A 14,419-nucleotide genomic window follows, 5' to 3' on the forward strand; every position below is an offset into this window, starting at 1 on the left:
TCAGAGCGACCATTCGCGGGACCTGCAGGGCCAAGAACACAGCATCTCGTCAGCAACATTCTCGTCGGTCGTGCCTGGCAGATTGGATGAGGCGCGCAAAGAACACAGCTGCCGACACAACGGTATGGTTGTCCCACTCTTACTCCGGAACACAAACACGTACCTGGTTGAAGTGATGGTAGTCGGGAGGGCTGGGGATACACCACTCGAGTGAAACAGTAGCGGGAGTGCGGGCAATCTTCTCGCTGCCGAAAGTGCGCTTCTCGAAGAAGGGAGGGGACAGGAGCTCGGCCCAGTAGTCGGCCTTCAGACCATCTATCGGGGAGTCCTCGGAGAGAAGGGAGGGAGACAGAGCACGGAGCTTATCGGAGACCTTCTCGGAGGGGTCAAAAGCACCGCCTGTGCATTGGAGATGGCACTCGGATTAGCAACTTGAACTGCAAAGGCGGCCGATTGTCACTCATTCGCTATTCAAGATAAACAGCGCACAGGCATCGCCAGTCTGCAGTCGGTCCGACAGCACGATGACACGTACGGATCTCGGCACCAAGAACTTCCAGACCAAACTCCTCGGATCTGGCCTTCAGGGCAGCAACGATCTTCTCGGCAAGGTTGGCGCTGTCGGCGGCAGAGATCTGGCGGTCGGCACCGACGGTGAGCTTGGGGATCTCGGCCTCCAGGGTACGGACAACGAGCTTGGCGGCGGCGCGCTCAGAGTCGAGCTTGTTGCTCTCAGGGTCGACGTACAGAGCAGACTGCGGTGCAAGTTTTGTAGTTAGGATCGAGAACACGGGTCTGCCCATCGAGTGCCACTGCTTGCCCGTGCGCGTCGCATCGGTGGCTCGTTGTTGCCCAACATTACCTTGGAGAAGTCGGTGACCTGGATGTGGAAAACACTGTAGACGTTGACAGCATGGCCATCTGCAGGAACAGCCAAGGGCGAGTCAGCATTTGCGAGGGGTCCCTTATTGCGATGACAGTCTGGTTGGCAATCGACCCGGCTGGCTTCCCATGGACAGGTGTGAACGAATGGGCAACGGCAGAGCAATGATGCGTACCCTTGGAGACGACACCGTCAGAAAGGACACCCATGGCGACGGGATCACTGTTCTTGACGGCCTGGACCTTGCTGACGAAGGGCAGGAGGAAGCTCATGCCCTCCTTGACAGCCTTGCCATTGGAGAGAACCCAGACCTCTCCGGGGGGAACGTGGGTCAAGCCCTGTTGGGAGCAAAGGTGTCAGCGACGCAGGAGCGGGATGCGGTCAATTCCAGCCGCGCGCGGAAGGGTAGGCTCGCTGGCATCAGTCGCACGCGAAAGTGCGGGGTTTCTTGTGCACACTCACAGCAATCGAGGAGCCATAGCCACGGAAAGCATCGCTGGTGGTCCAGAAGTCCCAGTTCTTCTCGGTAGCGTTGAGCTCGCGAACTTGCTCGGTGGGGACACCGTTGGCGAAAGGGGTGATGGGGTTGTGGGTGTAGGGGACAGTGAGGGTGTGGGAGGAGCGGACCTGGATGGGGCGGGAACCGAATGAGTGTCGGGGCTGGGCTGGAGAGATCCAACAGCCAGAACTCCGTGCGAGAGAAATCCCCAACGGGCGATTGCAAAAGAAAGCCATGCGCGCTTACAGGAGTGGAGGCAGCCCGGCGCAGAGCGACACGGTTAAACAAAACTTTGGAAGCCATTGCTACACTGCTGTTGGATTGGATTGAGAATCGAGCGAGTCGGGTCAGTCGGGGTTGGGGTTCAATGCGGACGCATGCCTGCAGATACCGAGGATGCGGCTGCCACATATGCGACAGCGAGAAGCCTGCTCTATGGGTCGCCATCCAGGCGCCGTCTTGCTCGACTGCCACAGACAACGGCGCTGATGCCAACGCCGTTGACAAGCAGCCACCGGCAGAGAGCACCGGCCATGCCGCCGCGGCGCGAGCTGGCGATGGAACCCCGACGAGGATATGATCTATACTTTCGACACGACCAGCGGCAGCGCAGAAGCGACGAGACAGCAAGCGAGCAGGGGGAGGTGCTATGAGGGCAATGAGGTCTGCGACGGAAGAGAGCCCTACCGCTTTGGACTGGGAAGGACCGGATGGCGAGGTGGGGAGAAAAGAGGAAGGCCGTAGGACGCCGGGCGATTGGCGATTTGACTTTTTCTCAATTTTTGTCTTTTTTCCTCGGGCCGACGACGAGCCCGCGACGAGGGCGAGAGCGACCCGCGCAGCACACGCGCGCACACAGACTGTCGCGGCGAGAAGCAGCGAGAGCGGCGGCGAGAGCAGCGTGTGTCACTCGTGTGCGACTCGGCCGGCGATGACTCAGTCTGCCGCCATGCCGCCCAGCGCCGCGGCCTGGCAGGGCCGAAAACGCAAACGAGCCAGGGCAGCGAGGGCATCCCGCTCGCGCAGACGTTGCAGCAGCAAGCAGGACCGCCGCGACGGCCAGCGTCGGCGAGCAGCCCACCCAGGGCATCCGGCCGGCGCTGCCCGTCCTGGCGCTGCCCTGCGGGATCTTGTCGGCCCAGCCAGCGGGTCTTGGAGCCTTGCCCGCCCTGCAAGCGAGCGAGGATTCATTAGCGCATGCGCAGTTAATACTTTCGCAAAAATACCGCACATCGGCAACAAGCGGACCTGTCGAGCTGTCATTGCTCATGGCCGGCATGACCACCACGGACAGGCGAGCGGCAACAAAGCGGGCTGCAGGGCATGAACCGACTTGCAGCAACCACGCGGCCCCTCGGCATGAGCCATGGAGCCGGCTGGGGGGCGACTTGCGAGCCGGACAACCTCGCTGCAGCTCGGCCCCAGCGGCTAGAACGGATCCACAAACCTCTTGGGAGGCCAGGTGAAGCATGATCAGCACGGCGCACTGGCTCGAGCCCGGTCTTGTGCTCGGCCTTGCGATCAGCTTGCACATGGCTGAGGCGACATCTGCGTCAAGTCTCGCATACATGCGGCGGCGGCGGCAAGGCCATGGTCGCTCTGTTCTGCTTCGGCGACAGCAGCCCCGACCGGGTGGCCAGGGTCCGTTGGAGTGGCAGTGGCAGTGGCAGATTGGCTTGCAGACGCAGCCGAAGCGCAATGAGAGGCATAGAGTGCTCCGAATGATCTTGATGAAAGGAAACTTCCAGCCACCAGGGCGGAAAGCCCAAGGCTGCCCTTTCTTTCCGCTGCTCGCACGGCCCTGGCCTCTGCTTGCCATTGTGACACCATCCGGGATCAGAAGCCGCCCCAATCAAGACAGCGGCGAGTGGCGTGGGAACAACCGATCGACACAGCAGGTGTGCACTTGTATCAGGGCTCCTCATCCGCAAGCCCATCCTGAGGCATCCACAAGCACCACCTCTCCTCCCCAGGCGTATCCCAGAGCCGCCCGACCACCCCTATCCTTCTTCCCTTCTGTTCCCACAAGCGGCCGCGTCTCTTGCCTCTGGACTGAGCACGCACTGCTTCTCACGGACAACCTGTATTTTGCGGCTGTCTCTCCCACCGTCCTCGGAGATATCGAGCATCGCTCAACCCACAGCGCGCCTCCTTCCGTCGGTGCAACTGGCTCGCAGCTGCTGTCCGCCACAACCTCATCGCAACCACAGCCTCGCCAGCACCACAACCCGAGAATGAATAATATCTATTACGAAGTGCAGGATCCGCAGACGGGACAGATCTTCTTTGCAAACACCACTTCGGGCCAGTGCCTTCCCGAGCGACCCGCGGATGGCATCGTGTCAGTCGACAGCCCGTTTCACTTGCTTTGTTTGAGCCCTTGGCCTCCATCAGCTCGCTCGCGCTTGGTCCATTGTCGTTGCTGTGGGGCCGTCGGCTAACCACGTTTGCGATTCCAATCCTCTAGGAAGATGCGCGATCCGGACCTCGAGGAATGGTGGGAACTCTTTGACGAAAACTACAAGCTGGTGAGTCCCGCTCGCTTCTCAGGCTCAAGCACCCCCCCCCCGTGGTTTGATGCGAATCCGTCGGTCAGAGCCGAGCCAGAGTCGCGCTGTATTCGATCTTCTCACGCCCGCAAACACTCGCCTCCCCGCCCTTCTCCAGCCATATTACTACAACCCAAAATCGGCTAAAACAGAGTGGATCAGGCCAGTGACTGGATTCATTCTCCCGCTTCGGTCAATTCAGGTTCGAGGATTGACCCCGAACGTGATTTTGTTCCCTTGATGTTCCTGTGCTATGAGAGCGGAAACAGTCCCTTGAATGCCATTCCCGACATCTCTGACCCCGCGCGGCATATCATTCAAACAGCAAACCAAGGCTGGAAAGCGCATGACGATGATGATCCAGAATATGAATAAGGAGCCGGTACGAAACCCGTTCTCTTCGCGCGTCGTTCGGGCCGCTTATTGCATCCGACCCCGACTTTATATCCGCTAGGATATCCCCAACGACAGCTCGAGCACACGCCAGATCACGACCTCAGCGACTTACAGTCTTAATCGGGCTGATGTATTTGACATGCAGGAATATGGATACGATGCCCCAGGCAGCTCGCGAGCCCATGAGACTGAGTCATCCCTCATGAGTTCCAACCGAGCATCGCGTACTGGCCGAACCGCCGCCGAGGTCGCCGCATTCGCCCCAACGGATGCTGATGGCTCAGAGCCTCCTAGTGCAAGCCCGGCAGTCCACGGCAGCTCCATGGAGAGTGTGGAGAGTCCTTTGGTTTCGACTCAGCCTCGCGAATCGAACGCAAACAGCATCCTTCCCGAGTCTTCCATCACGACAGACCCTCTCCAAGCCGTTTCGAACCGGACGAGCAAAGTCGCCATGTACACGATCTCGTCCGCCGGCACCGACACAACTCATGCCACAGCGATCACAAGCAACTTGTCGCTCGAATCAAATCGACTGCAGACATCCGGGGGTGCTTCTCAAGACGGTCCACATACCAGAGTCGAGAGTTCCTCTATCCCGATACCACCAGCACCCCCGGCAATCGTTCAGACCTTTGCCTCAACAGTAGGGGATGCTTCTGTGACCCACACGATGATATCGCTCAAGTCTGACCAGTCCATGGTCTCATCGCAGATGCCGAGCAAAGCATCCCTGACGATGGAACCCAGCAAACAGTCGATCCACACTGACGCTGTCACCATCGCCAAGACGAAGGGCATCAGCAACCCAATCAACAATCCGGGTGGGTAGTCGAAAGCGATGCAGTGCTCCCATCCGCAAGCGGACATGTTTGTTGCAAATCCACACGGCGAGCTGGGCACTGACAACAGATCGATTCGCCTCGGATGTTTGGCGCAGAGGCGGCAATCGCTATGAATCCATTCAACAAGGAGAATGATGAGTGCAGGTATACATGCGCCAGACACCATAGGTCGAGCTGGCCGGACCGGGACAGCCGGATGGGAGCATGGCAAGCTGGGCCCGGCCCGGCATGTCACGGTACCATCTGATTCGTAGTGTGCTTGTGCCGTTACAGAGGTCTGCCATCCGATCTCAAGGTCGCAATTGGCCAGTTTCGCATCGACGGATTTGCCGAAAAGTACTTTTCACAGCACCGCGCTGGGTTGTTCCGGCGGAAAGTTCCCCTGGAGAAAATGCTGGTCTACTCCAAGGTGAGAGGGACTTGCATGTCGCATGTGGCATCATCCACGTTGATTGCATTTCGAGTTCGGGCCGCCTTCGGTGGCATCTCGACCTGGCCCTGTCGCATGATCAGTATCGCTCGTCACTGCGCCCGACCCCTGCCAAGCTGCTATCGCCGGTGAGATTGATGCATTTGCAACAATACACTAGACCTTGAAGGCCCCTTTGATGGTGCTGAACAAAAAACTCCACAAAGACGCACTCAAGTGTTTCAAGCTGCTCAGCAAAATCATCGACAAGAATGCCGGCCCATGCAAAGAGGAGATCCAGGCCCTCACCGAGAAGGGAATTCTCCACGGCGAGCTGCGAGACGAGATCTACGTCCAGATCATAAAGGTACGTCGCTCGCTCTGGCTCCACCGGCAACCATACTTGGGTGTCCATCGAATTTGAGCACCACAAACTTGGAGTTGTCTATCGATGCAGTCAGTCGCACACTCACTCACCCCTCAGTGTCTGCCCCCGTCTGCAGCAACTCAAAGACAACCCCAGCGGTGAAAGCGTCGTGAAAGCATGGAAGCTCCTCTGTGTCGTGACCATCGCCTTCCCGCCGTCCAAAAACTTTGAGGAGTATTTGAAAAGCTACGTCCAAGAAAACTTCAGCCAAACCGGGTCCAACGCCGATCAGCTCACGATCCTGGTCCAGCATTGCCACAAAAAGCTCTTGCGCATATGCAAGACCGGCCCGCGAGGCAAAACGCTCACCATTGCCGAAATTGAGCGCGCACAGGCACGGTGATCATGATAGCAGTGCTGAGTTGGTACTGCCGTTGCATTTTGAGGCTTGTGCCAACCGCTTTACGAGCACAGCACCCTCATCCGAGCCTTTGTCGTGTCATTTCCAGGAGGCGCCGTTCCAAAGCGCATTGTTTGGTGAAACGCTCGAGGAAATCATGCGCGAGCAAGCAAAGACGCATCCCGAACTGGACCTGCCCAAGATCCTCTCCTTCCTGGCAACTGCAATACTGGACATGAACGGCTGTGGAACCGAGGGCATCTTCAGAGTGCCTGGTGATGCTGACGCCGTGACTGGTCAGTGAAGGCCAACAGGCCGCCTCGTTCAATAGTGCACCGGACGCTACTCCCTCTGTGTCACTCCATTCTGACACCGAGACTCTCTATCTCGACGTGATCAGATCTAAAATGCCGTGTCGAAAAAAACGCATATGACCTCAGCGGTATCACAGGTATCTTGACGCTTGACGCGCAGCCAGTGTATGGTGACTTCCGGCCAACAACCTCCGGCCAACGAGCCCTGACCGCCAACTGTACCTCGCCGCAGATCCCAACGTTCCGAGTTCGCTTCTGAAGCTGTGGCTGCGTGATCTCGCCGAGCCCCTGATCCCTTCGGAATTTTAATATCCTTTTATTAAAACGGGTGCCGCTCAAAGTGGCGGACACTAACAGCACCGACTGATTTGAATCCTTGAATGCGACATGGACCGCTGTCTGCTCGTGTGGCTGCGTCCCGGGTATGATTTTATCTTTGACTCTCGCGAGCCCGCCAATCTCTCTCGGTGCTGCTCTGTGTGCTTCTTGCGAGCACTAGTGACTGCATAACAGTCGGCATGGAAGAACATCGGGAAGGCGTCGTCAAGGACGCCATTGGCATCTTGCATCGATTGCCAGGTATGCGCTCGAAGCAGATATCCGATTACCGCCGCGCTTTCCTCGTTGTGTATACCATTGATGATTCCGGTGCAATCGCATCGGCCACGGCATTCCGAAAGCTGCGCATAACGAGCGTCTCGGCGTTCTAAATTCGATGTTGTTCAACTGCAGACATCAACAGAAAGGTGTGCGAATACATGATCAAGTTCCTGAGGGTAAGACCACCAAGCTGTGCTGGGTGCGGGAGTGGTGCTTTGATACAGGCTAACGGGTCGGCCGCGGACCGCTGACTCTTCTGAATCTCTGGACGGGCAGGTATTTGCGGACCCAGTGCATCACTCGGTGACAAAGATGAATGTGCACAACCTGGCCATGGTATTTGCACCCAATTTCTTGAGGTGTCCAAGGTACGGCAGACTCGCGCTGTCGTTTTGGCTCCTACTGGCCCGTGGCATGGCTCGATTTGACGGATCTAGTAATGCCGAACCAAGCGGCAAGACCAGCAGCATCGAGCCAAGCAATGGCCCCAGCACATACTAACTCTCTATCCCGTCCCGGTCGATAGCGACAACCCCACGACTATCTTTGAGAACACCAAGTAGGCACTCCAGCTGGTGGTTTGACCATCTCACCTGAAGACCGCAGTGCCATCGCCATTTGCTGACTATAAACCTCTGTTGTGCAGATATGAACAAGCCTTCTTGAGGATGCTCATCACTGCCAAAGGCGACATCTAGCCTCCATGATGCACACGCACTCCCTTCCGATCATGGCAGCAAAGGCGGTCGCCGCTCGGTGGAGTCTGCGCCTGTCCCTCTTTGGTCAAACAAATATCCTCAAGTCCCGCAACCCAACCAATCCATCAGCACTTGCTCAAGGCTCAAGGCTCAAGAGCGGATAGCCATGACCAGCACGCACTGTATTCACCCAGCAATCGCAATAAAAAGCTGTCACAATCCCGACTGTCCTCCATTTTTGAATGCAGACAAGATCTAGAAGCACGGGTCACCAACAGCAAAGACAATTCGTGACGGATTGGGGCAGCGAGTGCCCGCCGAGCACATCGACTGGCTGGTGCTCCAAAGGTTGCGACCGTTTGAAGATAGCATGCAGGAGTAGTAGCCGTTGCCGGTGCTGTCGCATAGGAACTGGTTTTGCTGACATCCGGGCCCGCCAGGAACAGGTCCGCTCTGCGGGATCCCCGTGCTGTACGGAATGCAGGGCGACGAGCCGGCCGAGCCAGGGTAGCAAAACGAGCGCGAGCCGCACTGCTGTTGAGCACCCCAGATAGCATTCCCGAGGGCGTCTTGGGTGCATGAAACGTACGTGCTGGAGCTGAGACACTGAATCTGGGGAATCTGACATTGGCTTTGTGAGGGAGAGGGAGAGGGCGATGGAGAGGGCGAGGGCGAAGGTGAGGGCGACGGAGCACCGGCACCTTGGCCACTTCCGCCCGGCTTCTGACATGGCGTTGCGCTTGATGCTGATGAGCCCGGAGCGCACATCGTTCCCGAAGGGCACTGCTGGGCAGCGCCGATGGAAAGCGCTCCGTTCGCATCGACCAGGCACTGGTAGTAGACCGCGGACCCGGAGCACATGAAATCGCCAGGCACGCAGGTCAGGGTCGACAGGAAGCACGAGTTGTCGTTCGAGAACATGTTGGTGATGGAGCCAGGGGTGCAGCTGTTTTGTCCAGGGCATTGAATCGAGCTGCTCCAGCCGCCCATGCCGGTGTCAGTTCCGAGGCAGAACCGGAAGTGAGAGCCATCTGGATCGCAGGCGACGGTGCCAGCATAGCACGAGTTCGGGCTGGAGCCTTGGGAGCCAGGAGTAGTTGCGCCAACGATGGAGAAGTCTGGGACAGAGCGGATACATTAACATAGCCATCAGGGCATCTCAGTCCACACCACCACAGCTGAAAACGAGGCGAGCTAATAAACCCATCTACCGAGTCTAAGCCTCCACCGGACCGCAAACACCACGGCCAGAGACAGAACGGCAGCTCAGGCCGGTCCTCTGAGAGAAACTCGCTTCCCACCTTGATTCGCATCGATATAACAGTCAAATCCGAATGCGGTTACGCTGAAACGCAGATGGAAGTTTGAGCCGGGGCTCACGGTAGATGGGAGCGACGAGGGCACGACAAACGTCACCCATCCATCTTGGCTGAGCTCGCTTTGGCTGAACGTCGCCGGCTGGAACGCATCATGCTCGACCGGAATCTCGACCGAACCAGCAAGCGACACCAGCGACGCGTTGTGGATCATCGAGACCAGCGAGGCCGGGCTCCATGAGTACGTCACCGTTTGCCGGGTGCCAGCCGGGAGCAGGACGGGGCTGCCGGTGGCCGAAACGGCAATGCGAAAATGGGTGCTGACGTCCGCTGAGCATTTCTGGAGACTTGAAGCTGCAAGGGTCGTGGCTGACATCGATGCTGCTGCAAACAAGAGCGGCGGGCGCATGGTTGCCAAACGGATACAAAGCAAGAGCAAGAGTACTGGAGTTTTCTGACTGGCTGGGCAGATGCAGGCCATGAACTGTGGGGTAGAGCTGCGTTAAATAGCCCATCTCGACTGCAGAGGCGAAGCGGGGGGGGTGGACTAAACAAACGCAAAAGGCGGGCTAGCTGGAGCCGGCGGCGGGACCGGGACACCCGCAGATTGTTGGGGACAACCGCCATGAATTTGGCGGGCTGTTGTCCAGCCAGCGCTTCCCTCCTCCCCTCCGAAGCCAAGACCGCTCATGGTCCGTCACCCATCATGCATCGACGCGGGCAACTTGCACGGCCACAGCCGCCTCAGAAGGCTGGGAACTTGGCCCGCCAGCAACGCAGTGGGAAGCGAATCGTGGAATGTGATGAGCCCAGTGGTATCCGAGGGCCCAGTAATATTCAAGGAAAGGCAGGGAGCTGGGCGGCAGCGGCGACAGAAGGCAGACTATACGAGCCCGAATCCTTTTGCATTTTCTATCGCGGTGATGAGCCGGTTCTCAAGTTTTTCGGCCGACGAGTATTCGGGAAGCAGCAGGCGGCCAAAGCACGTCAGGGCCGTTGGCAGTCTAACCGGTGGAAATCGCAGTGGCAGTGGCAGTGGCAACGGATTAGTATTCACGAATGAGCGTCGTTCAGGAGGATCCCGTTTTAGTTCAAGCACCTTCTGGTCCGTGGCGACAACAGGCCTTACCTCTCGCTGTCGGGACCGTTTCGTTGGATCACAAAAGTCAGTTGTCCAAGTCCCTTCAGCGGCACTCGATCCGAGGCTGTCACAAAGTTGAGCAGCATCTTCTTGCGCTCGATTGACATGTTGTGGACAATCGACCAGAACCATCTGACATCGCAGTACAGAGCAACATCTCGGTCAGAGCTAATCAAGCCCCAGGCACCGCACGATTCGGCGCCGATCCTATCATCCGTCCCAACAGAGCTGCTCAAGCAGCGCTACTACTTACTTGATCACCTGGTGGTCGGGGCCATATCCATCATCGTATTCGGCTCCCTTCTCAAGCTCGCCAAACTCGAGCTCGCCAGTTTCGATACCGCATACTAGCAGCTCCAGCTCTTCGCTTCGACACATCAATAGCGCATCACCGCCGACAACCCGATCCAAGCCGCGCTTGAAGCTCTGGAACGGCCGCTTGACGCTTTCAAACAGATAGTGCTGGATGTACAACTCGACGTATTGGAAACGGTTCTCGTTCGTCACAAGGATGTTATCGCCGCCTGCAACCAGGGGAAACGACTTGACCTGTCCGTAGACCTCGTATGAGATCTCAAAGGTACGCATGAAAATGTCGCCGACATCGCCGTCATCCCAGTCGAGGAGCTGCTGCAGGCCACGGCCCAGGGACGGGAACGAGCTCTTCATATCCTCCAGCGTGATTGGCTCGTTAAGGATCTTCTTGTACAGCACCGACGGGAAGGACACGTTCAGGATCACACCGTTATAGATAGCCAGGCCGATGATGGTGCCGACAAGCTCAAACTGTTGCTCGGGCTCAAGCGAAGCCCGATTGAACCAACAGAACCGCGTCTCTTCGTCGTAGACGAACATGCCGTAACTGGGGTCGAGCAGCTGGCTGACCAGGACCTGGAAAAACTCCTTCTGAACACCGCCTTGATCCATGCCCTCCTCGCCGCCTCCGACAAACTTGACCTTGAGGGGCTTCTTGAGATCATTGCGCTTCTTTTGAACCTGAGAAGGTGTCCGCTTCGTGTTACGCCACATCTTGGGGGGCCCGAGTGCAGTGGCGACTCTCAATCGCAGCCGTGGCAGCAACAAAGGCGCGGCTGAAGCCCTGCAGTGTGCATAAGAAGACGGCCAGCGCATGCTTACCTGATCCAGCACATCCTTGACTAGTTTTTCGCGTCGCACCTCCAGAATCAGATACGGATTGGTGATGTGCTTGAAGCCAAGCTCCAGGTTCGCCACTGCACTGCTGCCCTCTGAGTTTCCGCCGTGGCTGCCACTAGGACCCTCGCTGGCGGCGACACCCTCCTGGAGGAACTTGGTGGCATGGAGCACAAAGGCCTGGTTGGCAAATGCATCCTCAAACTCGCGGCTCATCTGCACCATGGCATCGATATGTAGGATCCGGGTCTTTGATACGGGGTCAAAGAGAAACGGAAAGTTGAACCAGCTAAACTCGCGCACCGGATTGGCAGAGGAGCTTGAAGTGTTGGTGCCCTCGCCCTGCTTCATCTGCGACATGAGCAAGCCGCTGGTCAAGGCCGACTGCGGCCGGTTCTTGAGAGTGGTCTGATGTGAGCTCGCCGAGGGCCGCGCCGGTCCCTCCGTTGGCTTGTAATCGGCTTTCATGGCACTGACAGACGGCTTGGGCTTCTGATCGAGTGTTCTGCGCCAGATTCGATATTCCTCCTTGAAGTTGAGTCGCTGTCCGATCGGTTCGTTATAGAAGGCTGATATCGAAATGATGGGCTCGATACAACCGTGAGCCACTCTCTTGAGAGCGCCGTCACGCCGCAGCCACACCTTGGCCTCGTTCGCGTGGTAGAGAAGGCTCAGGACTTTTACGGCGCAGACCAGGCCTTCGTCGGGTACGCCGCTGCTTGAGCTGCTCCGACTGACGGGGTAAAAATGGTTGGTCAGGTAGGTCTGGAAGATCTTGACCAGGCGAAAGAACCCAACGGCATCGTATTCGCACAGCCATTCGATCAGATGGCTCCTAGCCTTGCTCCGAAGGCCACCGATAATCAGAGCGAGCTTGCGCAAGAGGGATTCGTGATAGTATGGGTCGTCGAGAAGTGGGTTCTGGCGAAAGAGCCGCGAAAATTTAGACAGACATCCGGGCTTCATTCATGGCTGTACCTGCAAATAGGATCCACCTGGACACTGTTTACGAACCTGGGCCATGTTGGCAGCGCATACGTACCTCAAGAAGAATCAGGAGCTGCCGCAGAAACAGTGGCGGGACTGTCGAAAGCCGCTTCACATTCATATGCAGTTTTGCAAGCAGGATCTCGATGCTGTCGACGAATGTACGTAGGAATATCTCCTTCGGCAGAGACAGAATCAGCTGATACGAGAGACGGATCGAGTCGACATCGAGTCCGGAGGGATTCTTGTCCTTTCTGGTATCACTGGAGTCGTATAGGAAACTCTTGTTCAGTGCCTCGCTGCTGGAAAAGACCGTTCGGAGGGTGTTGAGAAGGAAACGTGGGTCGGCAGTGTTTCCGAGCATTTTGGCGGCTTTCGGCTCTGATTCGCCATCGTTGAGCGAGGGCGAGCCAGCATCATGCTGGGTCTGGAGATCCTCATCGTTCAAGAAAACAGGCTCATGCTCGGCCGAGGCGTAAACAACCTCGGGCACGGGGATGACTGCTGGCGCTTGCGTGGCACTGTTTGTGTGAGCCGATGTGCCAATCGATGGATTGTACGTGGCTACAGCCGACTTGAGGAGATCGTAGGTCAAGTACCTCAGACTCAGCTGGACTTCATCGTCACTGTTATATTCGTCGCCGGAATACTGGTCACCGTTTGGGCTCCAGCGACCTTTGCCCTTGGTGCTGCGCTGGGACATCGTCTGAGATGGAATTGCGTGTGCTGACGAAGTTCGACTGCGGCCACCTTCGCTTTCATCGTCCGAGAACGACGTCACCGATTGGGACGGCGACATGGAGCGACTTGGATAGCCCGAGTCGAAGTGAGTGAATGGGTTTCGGAAGGCAAAACTCACTGGGGGAGAGGTCGGCAGATGTCAGTCAGCAACGTGATCTGTTTGGACTGGCACAGACATCAGGTTTGGCCGATGGATTCGCAGCCCGACGGAGGCAATGAAAATACGCCAGGCCCACAACCAAAGGCATAAACATCCAGTAGAGAGACATTATCGATGGAGCTGACGACAGCACGACAGCATAGTTAGTGCCGTCATATTTAAATACGTCGAGCATACCTGATTGGGAGAGAATGTTGGGAAGGTCCATCAGAGATTTGGATTTGAAGGACGAAAAGCTGCCGCCGCCCTCTGAGGCTCTGCTCGCAGGATTCTTGGGAATCTCAATGGTGGGACTCAGAATGGGCGGCTGGGCGTCGTCCGAGTCGGCTAGGAGATGGCTTTCGGGAGCGGTGACGGCTGTTGGAGAAGTGATGCCGTCTTCGGAGTAAGATCGGTGCAGCCTGAGGGAGTCATCCCCGCGCTGGCCAGTGGCAGGGCCAACAGTGGCATCGCTCTGGAAGAGGGAGGCGAAGGGCGAAGACGACAGAAGCGAATAGAGAAAGGGCCGAGACGGAGCAGGGATGCTGGTGGAGGTGCTGAAGGTGGAGAAACAATGTCGCAGTCAGCAACCGAGTTGGGTGCATATGGAGCCAAGAGCCAAGAGCCAAGAGCCAAGAGCCAAGAGCCAAGAGCCAAGAGCCAAGAGCCAAGAGCAGCAAAGCAGCGGAGCGACTATTACACCTAAATACTCAACAAAAGATGACTGCAATGATCGGAGTACCTTTGTGCAGATGCGGCCGAGGATGTGCCAATGTGAAGGGCCTGCGGAGCCTGATCCCGCAAAGTGGATTGCCTTGGGGTTTGGCTGGGCGAATGGTTGCTGGATGCCAAGATAGACTCGGGCAAAGTGACCGAAAGAGGAAGATCGGGCGGTATTCGGGGACAAAAGAACTGACGGGGCCTGGAAGCGAGCTGGACAGACATGATAGACGCAGCATCGAGGCTGAGGCGAGGCCCAAGCTTGC

General features: G+C 57.4%; 5 protein-coding genes across 5 annotated transcripts; 2 read left to right on the forward strand and 3 right to left on the reverse strand.

Annotated features, from left to right (window-relative positions):
- Positions 1-4: 4 nt before the first annotated feature.
- Positions 5-2,046, reverse strand: BJ171DRAFT_54713 (uncharacterized protein). Its single transcript, XM_053113024.1, has 6 exons — positions 1,629-2,046; positions 1,346-1,510; positions 1,059-1,221; positions 863-921; positions 536-755; positions 5-399 (listed from the first exon to the last, which is right to left on the reverse strand). Exons 1-6 carry the CDS (start codon positions 1,827-1,829, stop codon positions 140-142), a joined length of 1,068 nt encoding a protein of 355 aa, XP_052967968.1. The 5' UTR covers positions 1,830-2,046; the 3' UTR covers positions 5-139.
- A 1,570-nt stretch (positions 2,047-3,616) lies between these two features.
- BJ171DRAFT_580539 (MyTH4 domain-containing protein) lies at positions 3,617-6,968 on the forward strand (the record flags this gene model as incomplete). Its single annotated transcript, XM_053114047.1, has 12 exons — positions 3,617-3,723; positions 3,850-3,910; positions 4,050-4,133; positions 4,257-4,313; positions 4,386-5,148; positions 5,265-5,313; positions 5,443-5,578; positions 5,760-5,945; positions 6,082-6,249; positions 6,455-6,641; positions 6,746-6,796; positions 6,892-6,968. The coding sequence occupies 12 exons, from the start codon at positions 3,617-3,619 to the stop codon at positions 6,966-6,968; spliced, it is 1,926 nt and encodes a 641-aa protein (XP_052967969.1).
- Positions 6,969-7,177: 209 nt separating this feature from the next.
- Positions 7,178-8,084, forward strand: BJ171DRAFT_613961 (Rho GTPase activation protein; the record flags this gene model as incomplete). The annotated part of the gene is made up of 5 exons (XM_053115308.1): positions 7,178-7,238; positions 7,392-7,435; positions 7,536-7,627; positions 7,786-7,818; positions 7,906-8,084. The coding sequence occupies 5 exons, from the start codon at positions 7,178-7,180 to the stop codon at positions 7,955-7,957; spliced, it is 282 nt and encodes a 93-aa protein (XP_052967970.1). The 3' UTR covers positions 7,958-8,084.
- Positions 8,085-8,212: 128 nt separating this feature from the next.
- Positions 8,213-9,649, reverse strand: BJ171DRAFT_598079 (uncharacterized protein; the record flags this gene model as incomplete). Its single annotated transcript, XM_053114807.1, has 2 exons — positions 8,213-9,075; positions 9,259-9,649. 2 exons carry the CDS (start codon positions 9,647-9,649, stop codon positions 8,213-8,215), a joined length of 1,254 nt encoding a protein of 417 aa, XP_052967971.1.
- Positions 9,650-10,156: 507 nt separating this feature from the next.
- Positions 10,157-11,269, reverse strand: BJ171DRAFT_422591 (uncharacterized protein; the record flags this gene model as incomplete). Its single annotated transcript, XM_053107553.1, has 3 exons — positions 10,157-10,277; positions 10,403-10,546; positions 10,668-11,269. 3 exons carry the CDS (start codon positions 11,267-11,269, stop codon positions 10,157-10,159), a joined length of 867 nt encoding a protein of 288 aa, XP_052967972.1.
- Between the last annotated feature and the right edge of the window lie 3,150 nt (positions 11,270-14,419).

This window comes from Polychytrium aggregatum (genome assembly GCF_025602895.1).
Source record: "Polychytrium aggregatum strain JEL109 chromosome Unknown BJ171scaffold_13, whole genome shotgun sequence".
Taxonomy (NCBI): Eukaryota; Fungi; Chytridiomycota; class Chytridiomycetes; order Polychytriales; genus Polychytrium; species Polychytrium aggregatum.